Source organism: Anneissia japonica, unplaced genomic scaffold, assembly GCF_011630105.1.
Source record: "Anneissia japonica isolate Jap-2015-1 unplaced genomic scaffold, ASM1163010v1 scaffold1764_len714935_cov166, whole genome shotgun sequence".
Lineage (NCBI taxonomy): Eukaryota > Metazoa > Echinodermata > Crinoidea > Comatulida > Comatulidae > Anneissia > Anneissia japonica.
The window spans coordinates 126378-141897 of record NW_022757468.1 but is presented as its reverse complement, the minus strand read 5'-3'; the positions used below and the strand labels follow the sequence as shown (position 1 = coordinate 141897).

General features: G+C 35.2%; 1 protein-coding gene across 1 annotated transcript; it reads right to left on the bottom strand.

Moving 5' to 3' along the window:
• Positions 1-184: 184 nt before the first annotated feature.
• LOC117124764 (intraflagellar transport protein 81 homolog) lies at positions 185-14359 on the bottom strand. The gene is made up of 14 exons (XM_033271085.1): positions 14223-14359; positions 13139-13301; positions 11608-11702; positions 10792-10972; positions 9091-9246; positions 8113-8223; positions 7778-7862; positions 6442-6605; positions 5823-6065; positions 5523-5672; positions 4300-4428; positions 1929-2105; positions 1025-1222; positions 185-464 (listed from the first exon to the last, which is right to left on the bottom strand). Exons 2-14 carry the CDS (start codon positions 13280-13282, stop codon positions 273-275), a joined length of 2025 nt encoding a protein of 674 aa, XP_033126976.1. The 5' UTR covers positions 13283-13301; positions 14223-14359; the 3' UTR covers positions 185-272.
• Positions 14360-15520: the final 1161 nt, after the last annotated feature.

Here is a 15520-nt window from a genome sequence, read left to right as displayed (position 1 = left end):
CCTGGGCCAGGTTAATTTGAGGTATGGGTAAGTGGAACAAAGATTGAAGTTATTCTATTGAAAGTTACAATAATGAAATGCCTCAACTTTTTTACGCTTAAAATGCACAAATTCTATCAGTAATTCTGTATTGTAGAATGAAATAAAGTCAAATTCGACGTTTAATGATAGGCAGAGGATTTTATTGTCACTTGTAAATGTTATCCTCTTGTAGGGGTGATGCAGGTTGCGCAAGCGGTGCACACTTAATATATCTCAACTGTATGTGCTGCTCACAGTACAAGCCTATCTTCCTGACCATATTCATCTCTGATGACAGTAGCTGAGTCTTCCTTCTGCTTTCCTTTATTCAGGTAGCACTGCTTCTTGCATTCCATCAGCAGTTGGAAGTCCTTCCACATCCGTATCTGTTTCATACTAGGACCGTGGTTCTCCTTCACTGCTTTCTGCTTCTCGCGCAGACTCTGAAATTTAAACAAAAATGTCAAGAAGATAATAGATTACGAGCATAGAATTTATAAATCTTGCGACTTCGGTAAATCATTGAACCTGATGAAAAGAGGAATGACATGTTAAGTGGGATGGCACAGCAGCTGAAATTCAATCAACAACTTTAATGCAACACATTCTCGAGGTCAACCATCACTACGCTGGAAGGACCAAAGTCAAGAAGAAGCCCAACTCCTGACTATCTGAAGCAGAGGAACTGGCGAAAAGAAGACATGAATGGAGGTGGTTAACCAAGGAGGCTAGAAAACCTCATGTTCTATGCCCTTACGTAAGTAATCCTTAGATAGTGTTTGATGATGTGCAGCACAATGGCTGTGTCTTGGAGAAGTGTGCTAAGATGGCAAGTGCCAAAACGATTAAGGCTTCAGGCTAAGTTTATGTTCAACACAGATGCGCTGGTCAAACAGTTTTTTTGGAAAGACAGTTATCTTCGTTTGCATCTCTTTACACAGTGGTATAAATTGGAGCCGGACTTGAATTGGAGTGTCGATAAATATGTAATGATCCCTTTTACCTTGCCAAGATTTTCTTGCTCCTGTATCTTTTTAGAGTAGAGCTCTCTGAAGGATTTCTTCTTGTCTTGTGGATTTACATATGATTTCACCTCATCCTCAACTCTTTTTTGTTGCACCAGCAAAATGTTGCGCATGCAGTTCAAATAATGGTACCGGCTTTCCTCCTGGGAGCATTCCTCCCTGTATGCTTTTACCTCCTGTGGGATAAACAAAATAAAAAAGTATTTTAGTAAAAAAAAAAACATACAGAAATTCAAGAAAGAAGGGCATCATCTACCTAAAACAGAATTTAAAAAGAGAAGTATCCCATATAGAGAAGCAGAATCTGTGGAATGCACTCTTAGATAGTTAACAAAATGCAACTAACTTATACTAAACAAATTTAAGAAGTTGATTTCAAGGTTGTAATTTTATAATGCTCAATTATTAATGCTGATAGTTTCATACTTAAATAATTTTCTAAATAATGATTGTACTTTTAACTTTTAAATAATAATAAAAATGTTATGTTATGTACTAAATGAAAGTGAAATAATTATTCTCTGACAAAGATGACAAAGTCTTAAATTAAATGATATGTACACTCTCTGATTAAGATGGCATAGTTTTGTCAGGGGTTCAACCAAAAAAAAAGAAACAGTCCGTCCAAAATGGAAGACAAAGGACTTGTCGCATAGCGAAGCCCCGAGCGGGGTTCGGTGGGCGCTATTTGCTAAAGGTAAACCAGGCCCAACTAGGCTATGTTGAGCTGAGTAGGCCAAGCCGTCCAAGTCGTCACAGTAAAAGTGGCCGTCATAAATAATTGTTGGCCGTCCAAAAGAGAGCTGGACGGCTCGCTGGCTAAGCCTTTAAGTTCTGTACAAAGTTGGCAAAACTTTGTATGACATAGTTTCTTGACTTTACCTGTTCTAACTTCGAAGAATTACTCTCAAACCCAGCAGCCAGAGTGTCATAGGCACTCTTCTTCTCTGCGTGCATCACCTGCATCTCCTGATGTTTCTGTCTCATCGGCCGCAACTCTTTGATGATCGGTGCCAAGTCAGACTTCTTTGAGGCTATCTTTGCGTTTAGACGTTGAACCTGAAAAAAACAAAGATGATTAAAAAGGACATTTTTGATTTAAATAATTTAAAAAAAACTTTAATGACACATAAATAATTTGATTTAGGGATTTTTGCACAGGTGGTTACCATTTTACCAGCCAGAATTTATGGGGTGAAATATGGTTTAGCCAATAACCAGAGAACCTACAGAATATTTTCGTTTTCTTTTAATCTAGTCAACCCTGATTTCAAATTTTCACTTTACTCAGACTACAGAGCAATATTTTGGACATATACATAATGTAATACAGGGCAGCAGCCAGTGGTATGGTTGGCCAAGTTTTAACCTGACCACATTTTGATTGGCCACAAGTTAATTGATTAGGTTTTGAATAGGAAAAAAAGCCTGCACGTTTAGACTCAATCTACTCTGTCTTGACATAACTCCAGAGCCACAAGTTTGTGTGAATCATTTTTTAAGTAATTAGGATGCATTTTTTTCTTCAGTTGAAATTCAGTGTATATGTGGGCTTAGCTTTTATTTAAATCAAGTAGGTCAGTTACTACACACAGTGAGCTTTTGTAGAAAATCAGCTAAAGATTCCCTTACACACTTGCCTAGGACATTCATTTCTTCAGTAAATTACCTAGTCAATTGACAAGAAAAAACCATGCCTTCATCTGTATATTTATTCCTGATAGTTCTAGTATGTAACATTTTCTATAAATAAATATACTGTAAATATACCTTTTTAAGCACTTCTGTTAAATACATGTTAAGCACAGATTCAGAGTTTACCCTATCACACAAATGGGTTCCCATAGTGGGAGGGGTAATGAGAAAAGAAATAGCTTGTGCTGTTACTAGAAGACAATTTTTAGTTATGGGGTGGGGGGAGTCTTCTGCTCCACCTTCGAAAATTTGTTGTTTTCTGGATGCTTTGAAATGCACTTTCGTGCATTATGAGACATCTATTATGGAATACACTCTGAAGTCATATTTTTCTCTACTGTACTGTACTATGGGCAATTTATGAAGAAGATGATGATGAGGAGGAGGAAGTTAGGTGATGACAGTCCCCTGTGCAAGATTAATAACAGGCCCTATGATGTGAAGTGTCAAAGCGAGGCCCGTAGCCTGAGTTACGGTTGGGAATTTGGCGAAAATATCGTCGTCGTCAAATGTTCAATGCACACAGTCGAACAATAGTTATATGATTTTTGATATCTCTTTTGTATAGAAAGTAATATGAAACCCATAAAATATCAGTTCAGGCATTCATTTATCTGTCTGTAGAAAATATAACAAAATAAAATGAATACAAATAAAATAAAAACATCTAAAAACATCTAGACTAAATCAAAATGGAATATTCACTGCCTGTTGGATCAAAGTTTTAGTGTTGCAGGGGTTCCGAAGTCTTTACAGTATAACCAATCCCTGTATAGATTACTGATTAAAATGTAAAATATTCAAGATTTTATATTCAGTACATTCTCAAATGTCATGTAAATCTCATATATCCCAAAAATTATGTTACATTTATGCACAGAAGTGGAAAGTTTAACCTAATAATTTTTATATGTTTTACGTTGTTTGTTGAATGGTCTTTATGATATTATAGTTCAATATGACCACAACATAAGGAAGTCTCTCTTTTAACTTTTAAACTCTAAACCTTGCATAGCTCACTATACGTTTATATTTCATTAAATCATAATTACCACTTGTTAAATTACCATAGATAGTACAGAGAATTCTGATTGACTGTCAATCTCAGATCAATTTTTTAGGAAATTATGTTTCATGCATGCACCAATGTGAGAACTTTAACCTAATAACTTTGATATGTATATGTTTTATGTTGTTTGTTGAATGGATTTCTTTAATAATATAACAGTCTAAAATGACCACAACATAAGGAAGTCCACTCTGTAAATTTTTAGCATAATATAGTACCCACATTTCATTTTTCAACATTTAATGTTTCATGTTTCTATTCTTGTTTGAAGTGGGAGTAAGCTTTAAAATTTAGATAAAATCATAATATATAATGTCTATATCTAAAAAAAAGGGGAAAAAAAGGATTTATTCCATGATTCAAACCCCAAAACATCTCAATACTGTTGGTTGCTCTACCAACTAAGCTACAGGACGAGTCATGGGTGGTATACATTGAGCTTTCTCTTTATGAGTGGACAATTAATTTTTTAAATTCTAGCATATTCACCATGTCTGATATATCTTCCAAGGTTCGGCCTTTCATATCATCTAGCTCACTCTTCATCGTAGACACTTTCTCCAACTCTTCCTGAGTGTCATGGTAACCAGAAATTCCCTTCTTCGCTTCAAGCACAGACTACATAAAATTTAAAAAAAAACATCATCACTGTGTATTTATTATATTTAGCAAGATTTTGTTTAATTTGATTCATGATAAACATACTTCATTAATATCTGCAAGCAAACATGATAGAAAATGGATTCAATCCAGGGGCGTAGCCAGGAATTCCTGGACGAGGGGTCCAAGCTCCCCGACAAAGGGGCCACACCCTCCATGTTGAGGAAGCCTACCCCCTCACCCATCGAAGAAAAAGGTAAATTTGTCAGGGAATTTTTTATTGAAAAATAATAAATTCTTTTGTTAATGGGATTCTTTATTTAAAAAGAAAATTTGATACAGAATCATGCAAGTTAAGAGTCCACGTCAGGGATACTAACCCCAGGTCGGATGTACCAGCCCCCTGTCAGGGGGAGAACTAGCGGTTTAATCCCTAAAATTAAACAGCTTATTAAGGCAAGCTTGAATTTAAATTTCGGCGCCCGAGATTTGATTTTTCCCAGATGCCCTTGCTGAAAATTCCCCGGCAGCGAAGTTCAAGGGGAAGGGGGTTCCTGCAGGGCCCTGACAAGGGATCCTATGCCCTCAAACCCCTGCTAGGGCCGCCCCTGTTTTATTCAATATAAACACCGAAAAAGACTGTTTCTGAATAAGTTATATATTTTATTAACATCAATTTATTATACAGTTGAACTTGCCTAAGTCGAATCCAAAAAGCCATTCGAATATTGTTCGAATTTAACTTACTGATTGTTAATTAATGAAAACAATTTGGCATGTAAAATAATTTCGACTTAAAACTTATTTGAGTTAGGCAAATTCGACTTAGGAAAGTTTAACTGTAATTTAATTTTATTTGACTGATATACCTTGTAAACATTTTATCATATTTATTTTTTTTATTATTTGTTATTGCCTTTAATGTTTTTTTATCTGTCTCCTTTGAATAACTATTGGTTTTAGTATTGGTATCATTATTACATTATTATAATATTGTAGTGTAATATTTTTTGTGAATTGGAAAGTTGAAGAAATATGTTTGGCATAAATGTGGGTGTGACTAACCCAAAAGAGAAAAAGAAAATCAATATTAATAGATTTATGCAACATACCAGATTTTTCTGAATGGCATCATCTTTTTGTTTAAGTATCTCTTCAGTTCTTGTCAAGATGCCAAGTTCTGCACGAAGTTCTGCTAGGACTTGTCGTTTCTTCTTATACATACTGCTCATGCTTCGTAATTTAGTCACATATCTTTTGAACTGAATAATAAAGCAAATATCCAAATTAAGTAAGGCTTAGGCCCCCTTGTAACGAGGAAGTTTACCACTTCAATCCCAGGAAACTAAGCAAGATGATCCGTACTTTGCAGAAAATGTTTAAAAAACACCAGAGGGTGTAAGTACACTTACCTCATCACCTTTCAAGACCTCTTCACCTTGTAAGCCCTTCACAGTCTCTCTCTTCTCTTGGATCTCCTGCTGGAGAGACATCACCTCGTCCTTTGCCTCCTTCAAGGATTCTGCAGCGGCCTCTTTCTTGCGTGCAATGATTGATGCTTGCTGGCGAAACAGCGACACTTTGTCATCCAGCGGATCATTCCTCATCATGCGCTTTTCTATTAGACCGTTTATTTCCATGTTCAAATTTTTAATCTGTAATATGAAAACATTACAATTGATTAAAATTTATTCCCAGTAGAAGGATGAAATGTAATGTAGTGCTTTATAACAAAGTCTCTTGAAGTGTGGACTAGCTAGTACAATAATTTGTTTCTACCCTAAGGGTCTTGTCTGAGCTACCAAGTAACCCGGTAACAGCTATCTCTCGTCTGTCCACAACAGGAGCTGTATAAACCAGTACACCGGGATAACTCATAATGAATGTTACTGTTTCTAATGACTAGATTAACAATGTAAAGCACTTTAAGATATAATGAAAATTGAAAATGATATACACCATGCTAAGAATCTACCAACCAGTGGTAACAGGTTGTGAGAGCACAGGATCTTTAAAATATGTAGGCATTACCTTGCCAAGAAGAACATCCAGGTCAGCCTGGCCCATGGCAGGCTCGTGGACCACTCTCTCCAGGTCCTTACATGCCTTGCGCTTGTTCTCTATCTCCTTTGGCAGCTTATCTTGACACAGGTAAGCATTCACTTTGTTCTCTTCATCAAGTTTCTGGATGAGACCTAATCAAAAAAACATATTAAATTGGTTACAATGTTATAGTTAGGCGAGACTTTTTTAATACTTTGTTTTGAGAACTTATTTTATTAACAATCGTCAGAGGAGGGTGGGAAAAAAATAATAAAATTTTGTTTTCCCATTTAGCCAAGACTTCTCCCAAAGACATCCACGGACATCCAATAAAATAAATTTTTCCCGGTGAATGTAACAGTGCTTTAAATTTATATAATTTGGAAGAAATATACATATCTATTTTTGGACATTTCAAGGCAGTGGCAGGCATACTAAAAATAAAGAAAAGCTTTTATATTTTTCTGAGATTGTCATTTTTTCGTGGCAGTGGGTGTGCTAATAAAATTGGCCAAAAAAATTGGTGGGTGGCAGGGTTCGCTAAACAAAGCATTAAGAAAGTCTTGCCTTAGTTACACAATTGTATATGTTACAAATATAGCCACCTTCTTTTTTTTATTGGTTGACCAATGTATATATCCCTACTATATTATGTTCTATTTCAATCAAATGATAAAGCCACAGCATTCACTGCTGGTGAAAGCTGGTGAAATAATTTCATCTATCACGTTAGCCCAGAGTGCTAGACTGTTATTATTTGTCTGATAATACAATGTATAAATGTAGTAGAAACGAACAAATCCAATGTAGTAATTAAATGACACAGTCAAACTGCAAGATATCTTATTATAATTCTCCATATCATATTCATAATGTTTTTTTCCAAGAATAAAAAAAAGTCCAATAGTGCTATACCTATGCTGCTTGTGATATGTTCGAATGGATTAAGTAGAACTAAATGTATAGCTAGTGTAAATAATATTAATAACAGTTAATAAAGAGTCAGCACTCTGAGACAAATTTAAAAAAAGTAATTTATTTAGCATGAGCTTTTGAAAGCAGTCGATGCCGGCTTCATCAGGTGTAACAATGGATGTTTGAGGGTTTTCAGCGTTTTTATCAGTGTCTCATTAAAAATCAACCTGTATGAATCTCTGGATGCTTCCAACTCATGTCATGTACAGCAACATAGAGCCAGTGCTTTTTTTTACATCTGAAGGGACTAGCAACCTCAAATCTGTTAACTGCTGTGCTTCATGCTATTCTAATCCCCAAAAAAAGTAGTAACATTTCAAATGAAAGTGATTTTCAATTTTAAACCTACCTTCAGGTGTGGAGCCTACAGTTGACTGTTTAAGATCCCTCAGTTGCTGCTGTATACGTTTGTATCTCTGCTCTGCTTGTTGAAGCTAAGATCATTAAATGATTATCAATATCAAAATTAGACCAAAGTACACAATAGCAATATTGTAGTAAATACAAACACTTGCACCATTGCAAATAAAGACAGCAGCCCATTTTCATCCTAGTTTTATTACAGCTAATCTTGCCTATTCGTCGTCTTTGCCTAACTCGAATAATTTCTAAGTTTGTCTTCATTTACATCTTTAGTGTTTCACATAGTGCTATGGTAGTCTTATAAAATCTGAATACACATACTTGATTTCTCTGATCCAATTTCTGCTGTGCTTGTTGTCCTTGTCGTTCCTGTTCCAGTCGAAAATTTCTTGCAATCTCAAGATTCTTCTCATAATGTGGTATGGCTTCAATCTGGGAAAGAGAAAAACAATTTCAAAAATGCAAATGTACATTATGCACTGGAGAGACAGATAAAGAACTTCATGTTTATTAATTATTTTATTAATTATACTTAATTAATTAATAATACTGAAAAGGATTTGAAAGTAGAATTTGTGTATTAAGGAACACAAATGAGTGAACCATGTTTAAAAAAATTAAGTTTCAGGATGTAAACAGCATAAAAATTGAATTATCGTATTTCTTTGAATAAACGTCCCTCTTTGAAAAAAATTAGGAATAAACGCCTACCACAAACACCGCCCCCCCCCAAATGACTGTAAACCAATCTAATGGAAGCAACATCATTCTCAATACATTCTATTAATGTTTTACTCCAGTAGAAGTACATTTTTCTAACCTGTGTTACATGTTACATGGTAACACATTTTCACAGTAATTATGTTTTGTAGTTGCCACATTTACAGTGAAATTAAGGGGCGTTTATTTGAGTATATACATTATCTATTCTACACCAAAAAAATAAATGCTTCCTTTGAATAAATGTCTCCCTCGAATAAAAGCCCTCTCCAAAAACCCTTCTCAACAATAAACGCCCCATGGCATTTATTCGAATAACTAAGGTAAATGAATAATAAATTTAAATTAACAGCTAAATGATAACAATATTGCAAATTAAATTTATCAACTTATAATTACTTTTTAGAAAATAAGCACAGTAAGTTAATGAACAATTGGATTACTGTTCTTGTGTCTGTTAATACACACAGGTAAAGAAAACATAATGGATGCTAGGAATCTCCATGGTTAATACTGTCCATAATAGCCACCTGAACTGTGACGCCCTCTAACAGTACCACGTAAAGGTGCTCATTTTACCTTTTTCTTTAGCTTTTCAAGTCTCTTTGTTAGTTGTTCCTTCTCCTCGTCTATTTGTACGATATCCTTCTTGATATCAGACGTTGAGAAGTTTGACTTCTTTAGTTCCTCTGCTTCTTTATGAAGTTCCTTGAACTGTTCCATCATATCTTCATACTGTGTAAAAAATCAATTACTGATAACAAACACCACTGGAACTTCTATTATCATTGTTATTGTTATTATTATTATTATCATTATTATTATTACTATGATGTTACTAAAACCTACCTTAAGGGGAAATTAGGCAATGGAGAAATTAGAGAAAAAAAAAAAAAACAATGTTATGGGGAAAATAACACAAAAGATATTCCCCTTAAGTCCGACTTATCGCATATTATAATTATTATTATTATTATGATTACTGCCCTAGGAAGGGTTTAATGGCCATCTAATGAAGTGCAAATTTTTTTATTTAAAGACAAACTAAGAAAAAAATTATCCTACCTTTAAATTTTTAATTCTTTTAAATTATTGACAGGGTTAGTTACTGATTAATAATAATGAGGTTGATGAACACACCTAACTCTTAAATAGGCATGCAAATAAATAACTTAAATAACTAATAAGTTAATCATCATTATAGTCATCACTAACAATAACCATCATTAACAGTATCATCACTATTACCTTCATCCTCTATATCATCTTCATCATCACATCATCAACTTTAACAACACAAAAGAACCTCGATTTTAGGTACGGTACGGGAGCGGAGGGTGTACGTAAATCGAGGATTCGTAAAATAGAGGTTGGGTTAAATTTGTGGTAACCTTTGACCTAATACGTATGTAACACTCAATAAACGTATGTATGAACGAACGATGTTTACCTACCTAGGCTAGACCTAGCCTCTAGGCCTACGAATAAAACCATGTGTTTAGTGTATTAATTCATCACTTTATATCTTTTATTTAACTAAAGAACATGAAAATATTGTAAGATTATCTATACAACAAAGGTATAACTTGGGAATTCCCCTTCATGCCTATTCTAAACAACAGAGCTGTGATGTTGTCTGGGCGTGTTGAGACCAATTGAGACAAACTAAAACCATGTGCACTGCACTGGGCGAGTCAACCAATTAGCGTTCGTGTACGTGAAACAGCAACCACGTGCAGTGCACTGGGCGAGCCAACCAATTAGCGTTCGTGTACGAAACTATGTCTACTCAGCTTCGCGTAGAAAATTCGACCAGACGAGTTTTTCCATGGTTTGCCACACGAAGCTAAGGAGGAAAGCAATTATTTTGAGCACCATCGGTAGTTGTTCATCTCACTTAGATCACATGATTTTAGATTGTAACAACCCGGTATAAGACTCAACGTTGCTGCTTAATGAAAATATGTTGCATTATGGTTTGTTTATTGTTATAGTCTTTTTACTTATGGTTGCTCTGAAAAGGGTTGTTTGTTTTGAATATTTTCGGGGTTTTTGATGACGTCATCGTCGATACGAGGCGTACGTAAAACCGAGGGTTCGTATAACTGGTGTACATAAAAACGAGGTTCTACTGTACCATCTTTTTCAAAAATATCATAATTGATATCAACATTAAAGAATTATTATCATCATCAAAGTCACCATTGTTATTATTATCGAAATCAAACATCATTATCAACATAACATATATGATCACCATTGCCATCACCACCAACATACCTGTGCCATGGCCTCAGAAACCATATCGTCTTGACTAACATCTGGCGGACATTCAATCTTGACGAGATAACGTGCTAAGTAAGCTCGTTTCTTCACTTCCACCATCTTCTGGAACAGCCAAACCAGTATGTCGTAAATGACCGGCTTGTTGGCCATCACCAGTCCTTGGCGAAAGACTTGTCTGAATGGAGGACATTAGGCGCTGCATATTAGTTTTAATCAAATTAATACCAATCATTATCAAAAATTATTCTAAAGTTGGATCAAATTAGATTATGAGTGCTGTACAAACACACGTTTTAGAAATTTTCATGTGCATCAAACAAATACCAACATCCTCTCGAAGTAACAGGGTGCAATTTAGATGACTTCAAGATTGAGAACTCAAACTGCTTTGATCAATGGCTGCTGCCACCATCAAGGTTAAAATTACAGAGAAATTAGTTAAAGTTATATTTTGCTATTTTATTTAATACCAAACAGTGGCAATCCATAACCATACAGACTTAACCAGGGTTTGGAATAACAATGGGTCAGAGGGCTAAAGTGAATTTTGGATTCAACATTGAGGTCTGCACACAAACAACATGCATGGAAAACCTTAATGCATTATAATATCACTTCATGCTCAGTTTTAAAATTACTTTTTACAAGCTGCAACCACAAGTGATTTTTAGCCAAGAATGGTAGGCGGGAAGCACAAATTGTTTTTTTTTTTTTTAAATTTAATTTTCGTGAGTTGTAATAAAATTGCTATCGGGCATCATCGTTGTCCATGGGACACACTTTGCCTACATGCGGTCTTAACTAACTTACAGTTCTTGTTTTGGTTTGTACCGCAGGTACTTCAATTCAGTCATTATCCTTACAGCTGTTTGATCAGCTCCTTCTTCCCGTATATCAATCTTATTCTGCAATAAAATAAATGGAATGTTTATAACATCAATGCACCTGTAGATATGTTTACAAACTCTCCTGCTGATTAGAATGTATCAAGTAGAATTTACAAGGTTTTAATATTATTATTATATTTTTTAAATTTTCACACAGCATTTTTTCTTTGTAAAACTGCAATAAGTATTTATTATTACTGTATTATTATTATTATTAATTACTACTTTTGTATCAATTAGGTTAGTCAGGTAGTACTTCACTCTTGGGAAAGTGATTGTAATTATTATTGAATTTACCACTTCTTAGGCTACTGTAATGAATTATAATGTAAGCCCTAATGTATGGTAAAGTTTCTAAAACTTTTTAGAGGTGCCTTGCCAAGGAGGTAATAATATTTAATGTTTAATAAACAGTCTGCCTGTCTGTCTTTTAGAAAGATTACGCAAAAACTAATGAATGGATCATCATAAAATTTAGTGGAATGGTAAATAATATTCAACGAAAGGCCCCTTTCAATTTTCTTAAGAAAATGTCAAAGGACAAGGTCATGGAAAATCAATTTTTTTACCATCGAAAAATAAAAATAATAGAATCGCCCCTATTCAAGCAGCACTCAAGAATGGGCCTGAATACGACAGAGGATCCCATTAATTTCTTAAGGGTAGACTAGAGGTCACTCAAGAAAATAATGTGCCTGAATAGGATGGGCGATTCAATTATTTCATTGAGGGTATGCTGCAGTTACACCCACTGTATACAGCCACATATTGTTAGTATTCAGGCACAGGGTGGAGGACTGCTCTAGCTTTTTTTTCTCTTTTGTGGGGTAACCCACCTTTATTCAATATCATTTTCATCTTTGTATTTATGTACAAACAACACGATTCCCCCTAAATTATAAAAACAAAATTTTAAATTACAAATGCATACTGTACATGGATAATAACAATAATATTTTCATTTATGTGAATTACAATTATCTTTTTTCTTTAGTTGAATATCCATCTCTTTTTATTGTTATTTTATTTCCATACATTATCTCAACTTGTTTCACCATAACCATTCAAAATAATTTACACCATTAATACCTTTCTAGAATATTACCTGAATGCAATTATAGCTTTTTCTTTAGTTGAATACCTATCTCTGCTTAAATTGTTTTTTTTTTTTTGTGTGCACATTTTCATTTCAATACATTTATTACAAGAGACAGACTTTTCTCAATCTAAAGATGACCTGCTCTAGTTTCTTTATGTTCACATCTTAATCAATTTCAAATATTTACCCGATTTTTTTTAATCGTACATTTCTATTTTTTTAAATATTGCAGTATATTTTCATGTGATAAGGTTGAATAAGTCAAAATAAATATATTTGAAATATTGCTCCACAAATGATAGGGCTTTGATGTGAAGAGAATATAGCCTAGTCCTTGCCATCCATCATCTCTAACCTGAGGATTTATGTCTGCAAGAACATCATTAAGAACTTGTAGTAACTGGAGCGGTTGCAGCGAATCAAAGCTGATTAAATTGTAGCTACGGCTGAACGGAGGCTTGTTTAGCTGCTCCACAATATACTTCAGTGATTCATTCATTTTTTTTCAGTTTGCTGCACTGAAATAGTTAAAGAAGACAAAACAAGTGGATTATACAGTCACCAATAATGGTTATTTCAAATAAAAATACAATGTTATCCACCACATGAAATAAAAAATTTCATAAAAAAAAATTATTTTTATTACATCTGGAACCCTGAAGTTGGCAAAAATAAGATTGCCTTCCCCTAAATAAGAAACAATGCCATAGGCCTACTGTAAAGTATTTTAATTGGGGGAAGACCTCAATTTCTGCAGAATCATCCTTGTTTAACCATTCATACGAGTGTACTGTACGTTTCTCATGAAATGGGGACCATCAGTTGCGGTGCTAGGAGGGGCTACAAATCTCTCAAAGAGGCTTGCCCCCCCCCCCCCCCCTTTTGGCAAAGTTAAGAGAGTTTCGTCAGGGGATTAAAAAAATATTATATATTATCAAATGTTGGCCTGTCCAGTGGATAGGCCTAGCTAGGCCTATGCAAATTATTAGTTAGGGCACAAAAAACAAATCCTTACTATACTTATTATTTTTTTCTCATTGAATGAAGGGGCGTCACCTTCCTCCAAAACCCACGCTAAATTACTAGTAGACTAGGCCTAGGCTAGCTTAATACAACTCTTCTTCCCTGCCTGTTGTTGGGGCCTTGCCCTGCCGCCAGGGAAATCCTACTTCTACTAGCGCCGCCACTCACTGGTTGGGGACGACATGATGAAAGGAGTAGGTCTATTCGACCAGTGATGTAAGCTAGTAGTAGGCCTACACTAGAAGTAGTAGGCCTATAGGCCCAGGCCCAGGTATAGGATAGCTCGCGTCCGCTTCGACCCATATCTGTTAGGGGCCTCCTAACTAGCTAGAGCCTAGGGTAGGGCCTAGCTAGGTTTCTAATGAATTGCAGTCTTAGCAAGGATACTAGGCCTAATTAACAGTCAGTATAAGTACCTTCTCAAAACCTCGAGTTTATATAGGTACTTATAGACACCACTGAACTGCATAAGTGTTAGCTTTTTGTAGAACAATTACTCGTCACTACACACACAATTGATAGCTTTATGTTTCCATGCGAAAGGTATTTGGTTGTCCGGAAGACAAGGGAATGACGGGATATCATCATTCATTGGGCTTATTCGACTGGTTCATTTCGTTGAGTACAAATTTTCGTTGAGAAAGTATAATATATGGAAGGCAATCGCCGCCAAAAATACAGTTACAAACGAACAACCTACTCGCAAAAACGTACAAGCTACACGCAAAAACGTACAAGCTACACGCAAAAACGAACAACCTATTCGCAGAAACGAACAACCTACTCGCAGAAATGAAAAACCTACTCACAGAAACCTAGACAACGTTAGACTTTCACAGAAACGTACAACGTATTAGCAACAAAAGACACTCACAGAAACGAGCAACGTAGTCGCAGAAATGGATGCGCACAGCGCTCTCAGAAAAGGACAACGGAATCGTTCATTTCAAGATAGGTCAGCAAAATATCGCATCTTGTAATTTCCTTCCTAAGCATAGCCCTCTCTAATACTTGGCTCTCAAGATAACAAAAGCTAATTATTTTAAGCCAACTTCTCCCAAAACAACGATGGATAGCAATTCACTGAAGGATGCCGGAAGGCTTCTAAATCAAACTGCGGATTTGCTGCAGGGTCAAGGCACTAACCCCTTTGGTGGCATCTCGCACACCATCACTAACGGTAGGGGAAAGCAAGGAGGTATTAAATAAGCTTATTTAATACCTCCTTGGGGAAAGTCATTTTCTGAAACAATTTAAAACCACCATTTGGTGACACCAAGGAGGTATTAAATAATTATTATATTATTATAATTAATTATTTAATACCTCCTTGGTGACACTACCAAAGTATTATTTTTTAATTATTCATTGAAGCAGATATCATTTCAGTACTGTCGTATATTTCATTCAAAGTACTGTAATATACAGTATAGGGACAGTTATACGTAAATAATAGGCATCATGATGATTATAAAATGTAGCCGCGTTAGTCTGCTATAAACAATATAAAATTAATGACAGCAAGAATAACTTGTTTCAAATTTAATATCTAGATTTCTTCCATACATAAAACTTTCATGACACAGGGCCGGATTAAAGGGCCTTGGGGTGCGCTGTAATTGGAAGTGGGCCTAAATACTCCGTGGCTAAAACATAAAACTAAATTTTTCCTGGGGTTCGGTTCGGGGGACTAATTTTCCCCATTGCGGCCTCT

Coding starts and splice junctions, on each gene's coding strand:
- LOC117124764 (XM_033271085.1), bottom strand. CDS start 13,282: ATGAATGAATCACTGAAGTATATTGTGGAGCAGCTAAACAAGCCTCCG. Junction 6,606..7,777: donor TGTAGGCTCCACACCTGAAG/GTAGGTTTAAAA, acceptor TTTTTTGATTAG/GTCTCATCCAGAAACTTGAT. Junction 2,106..4,299: donor TGGAAGATATATCAGACATG/GTGAATATGCTA, acceptor TGTTTTTTTCAG/GTTCAACGTCTAAACGCAAA.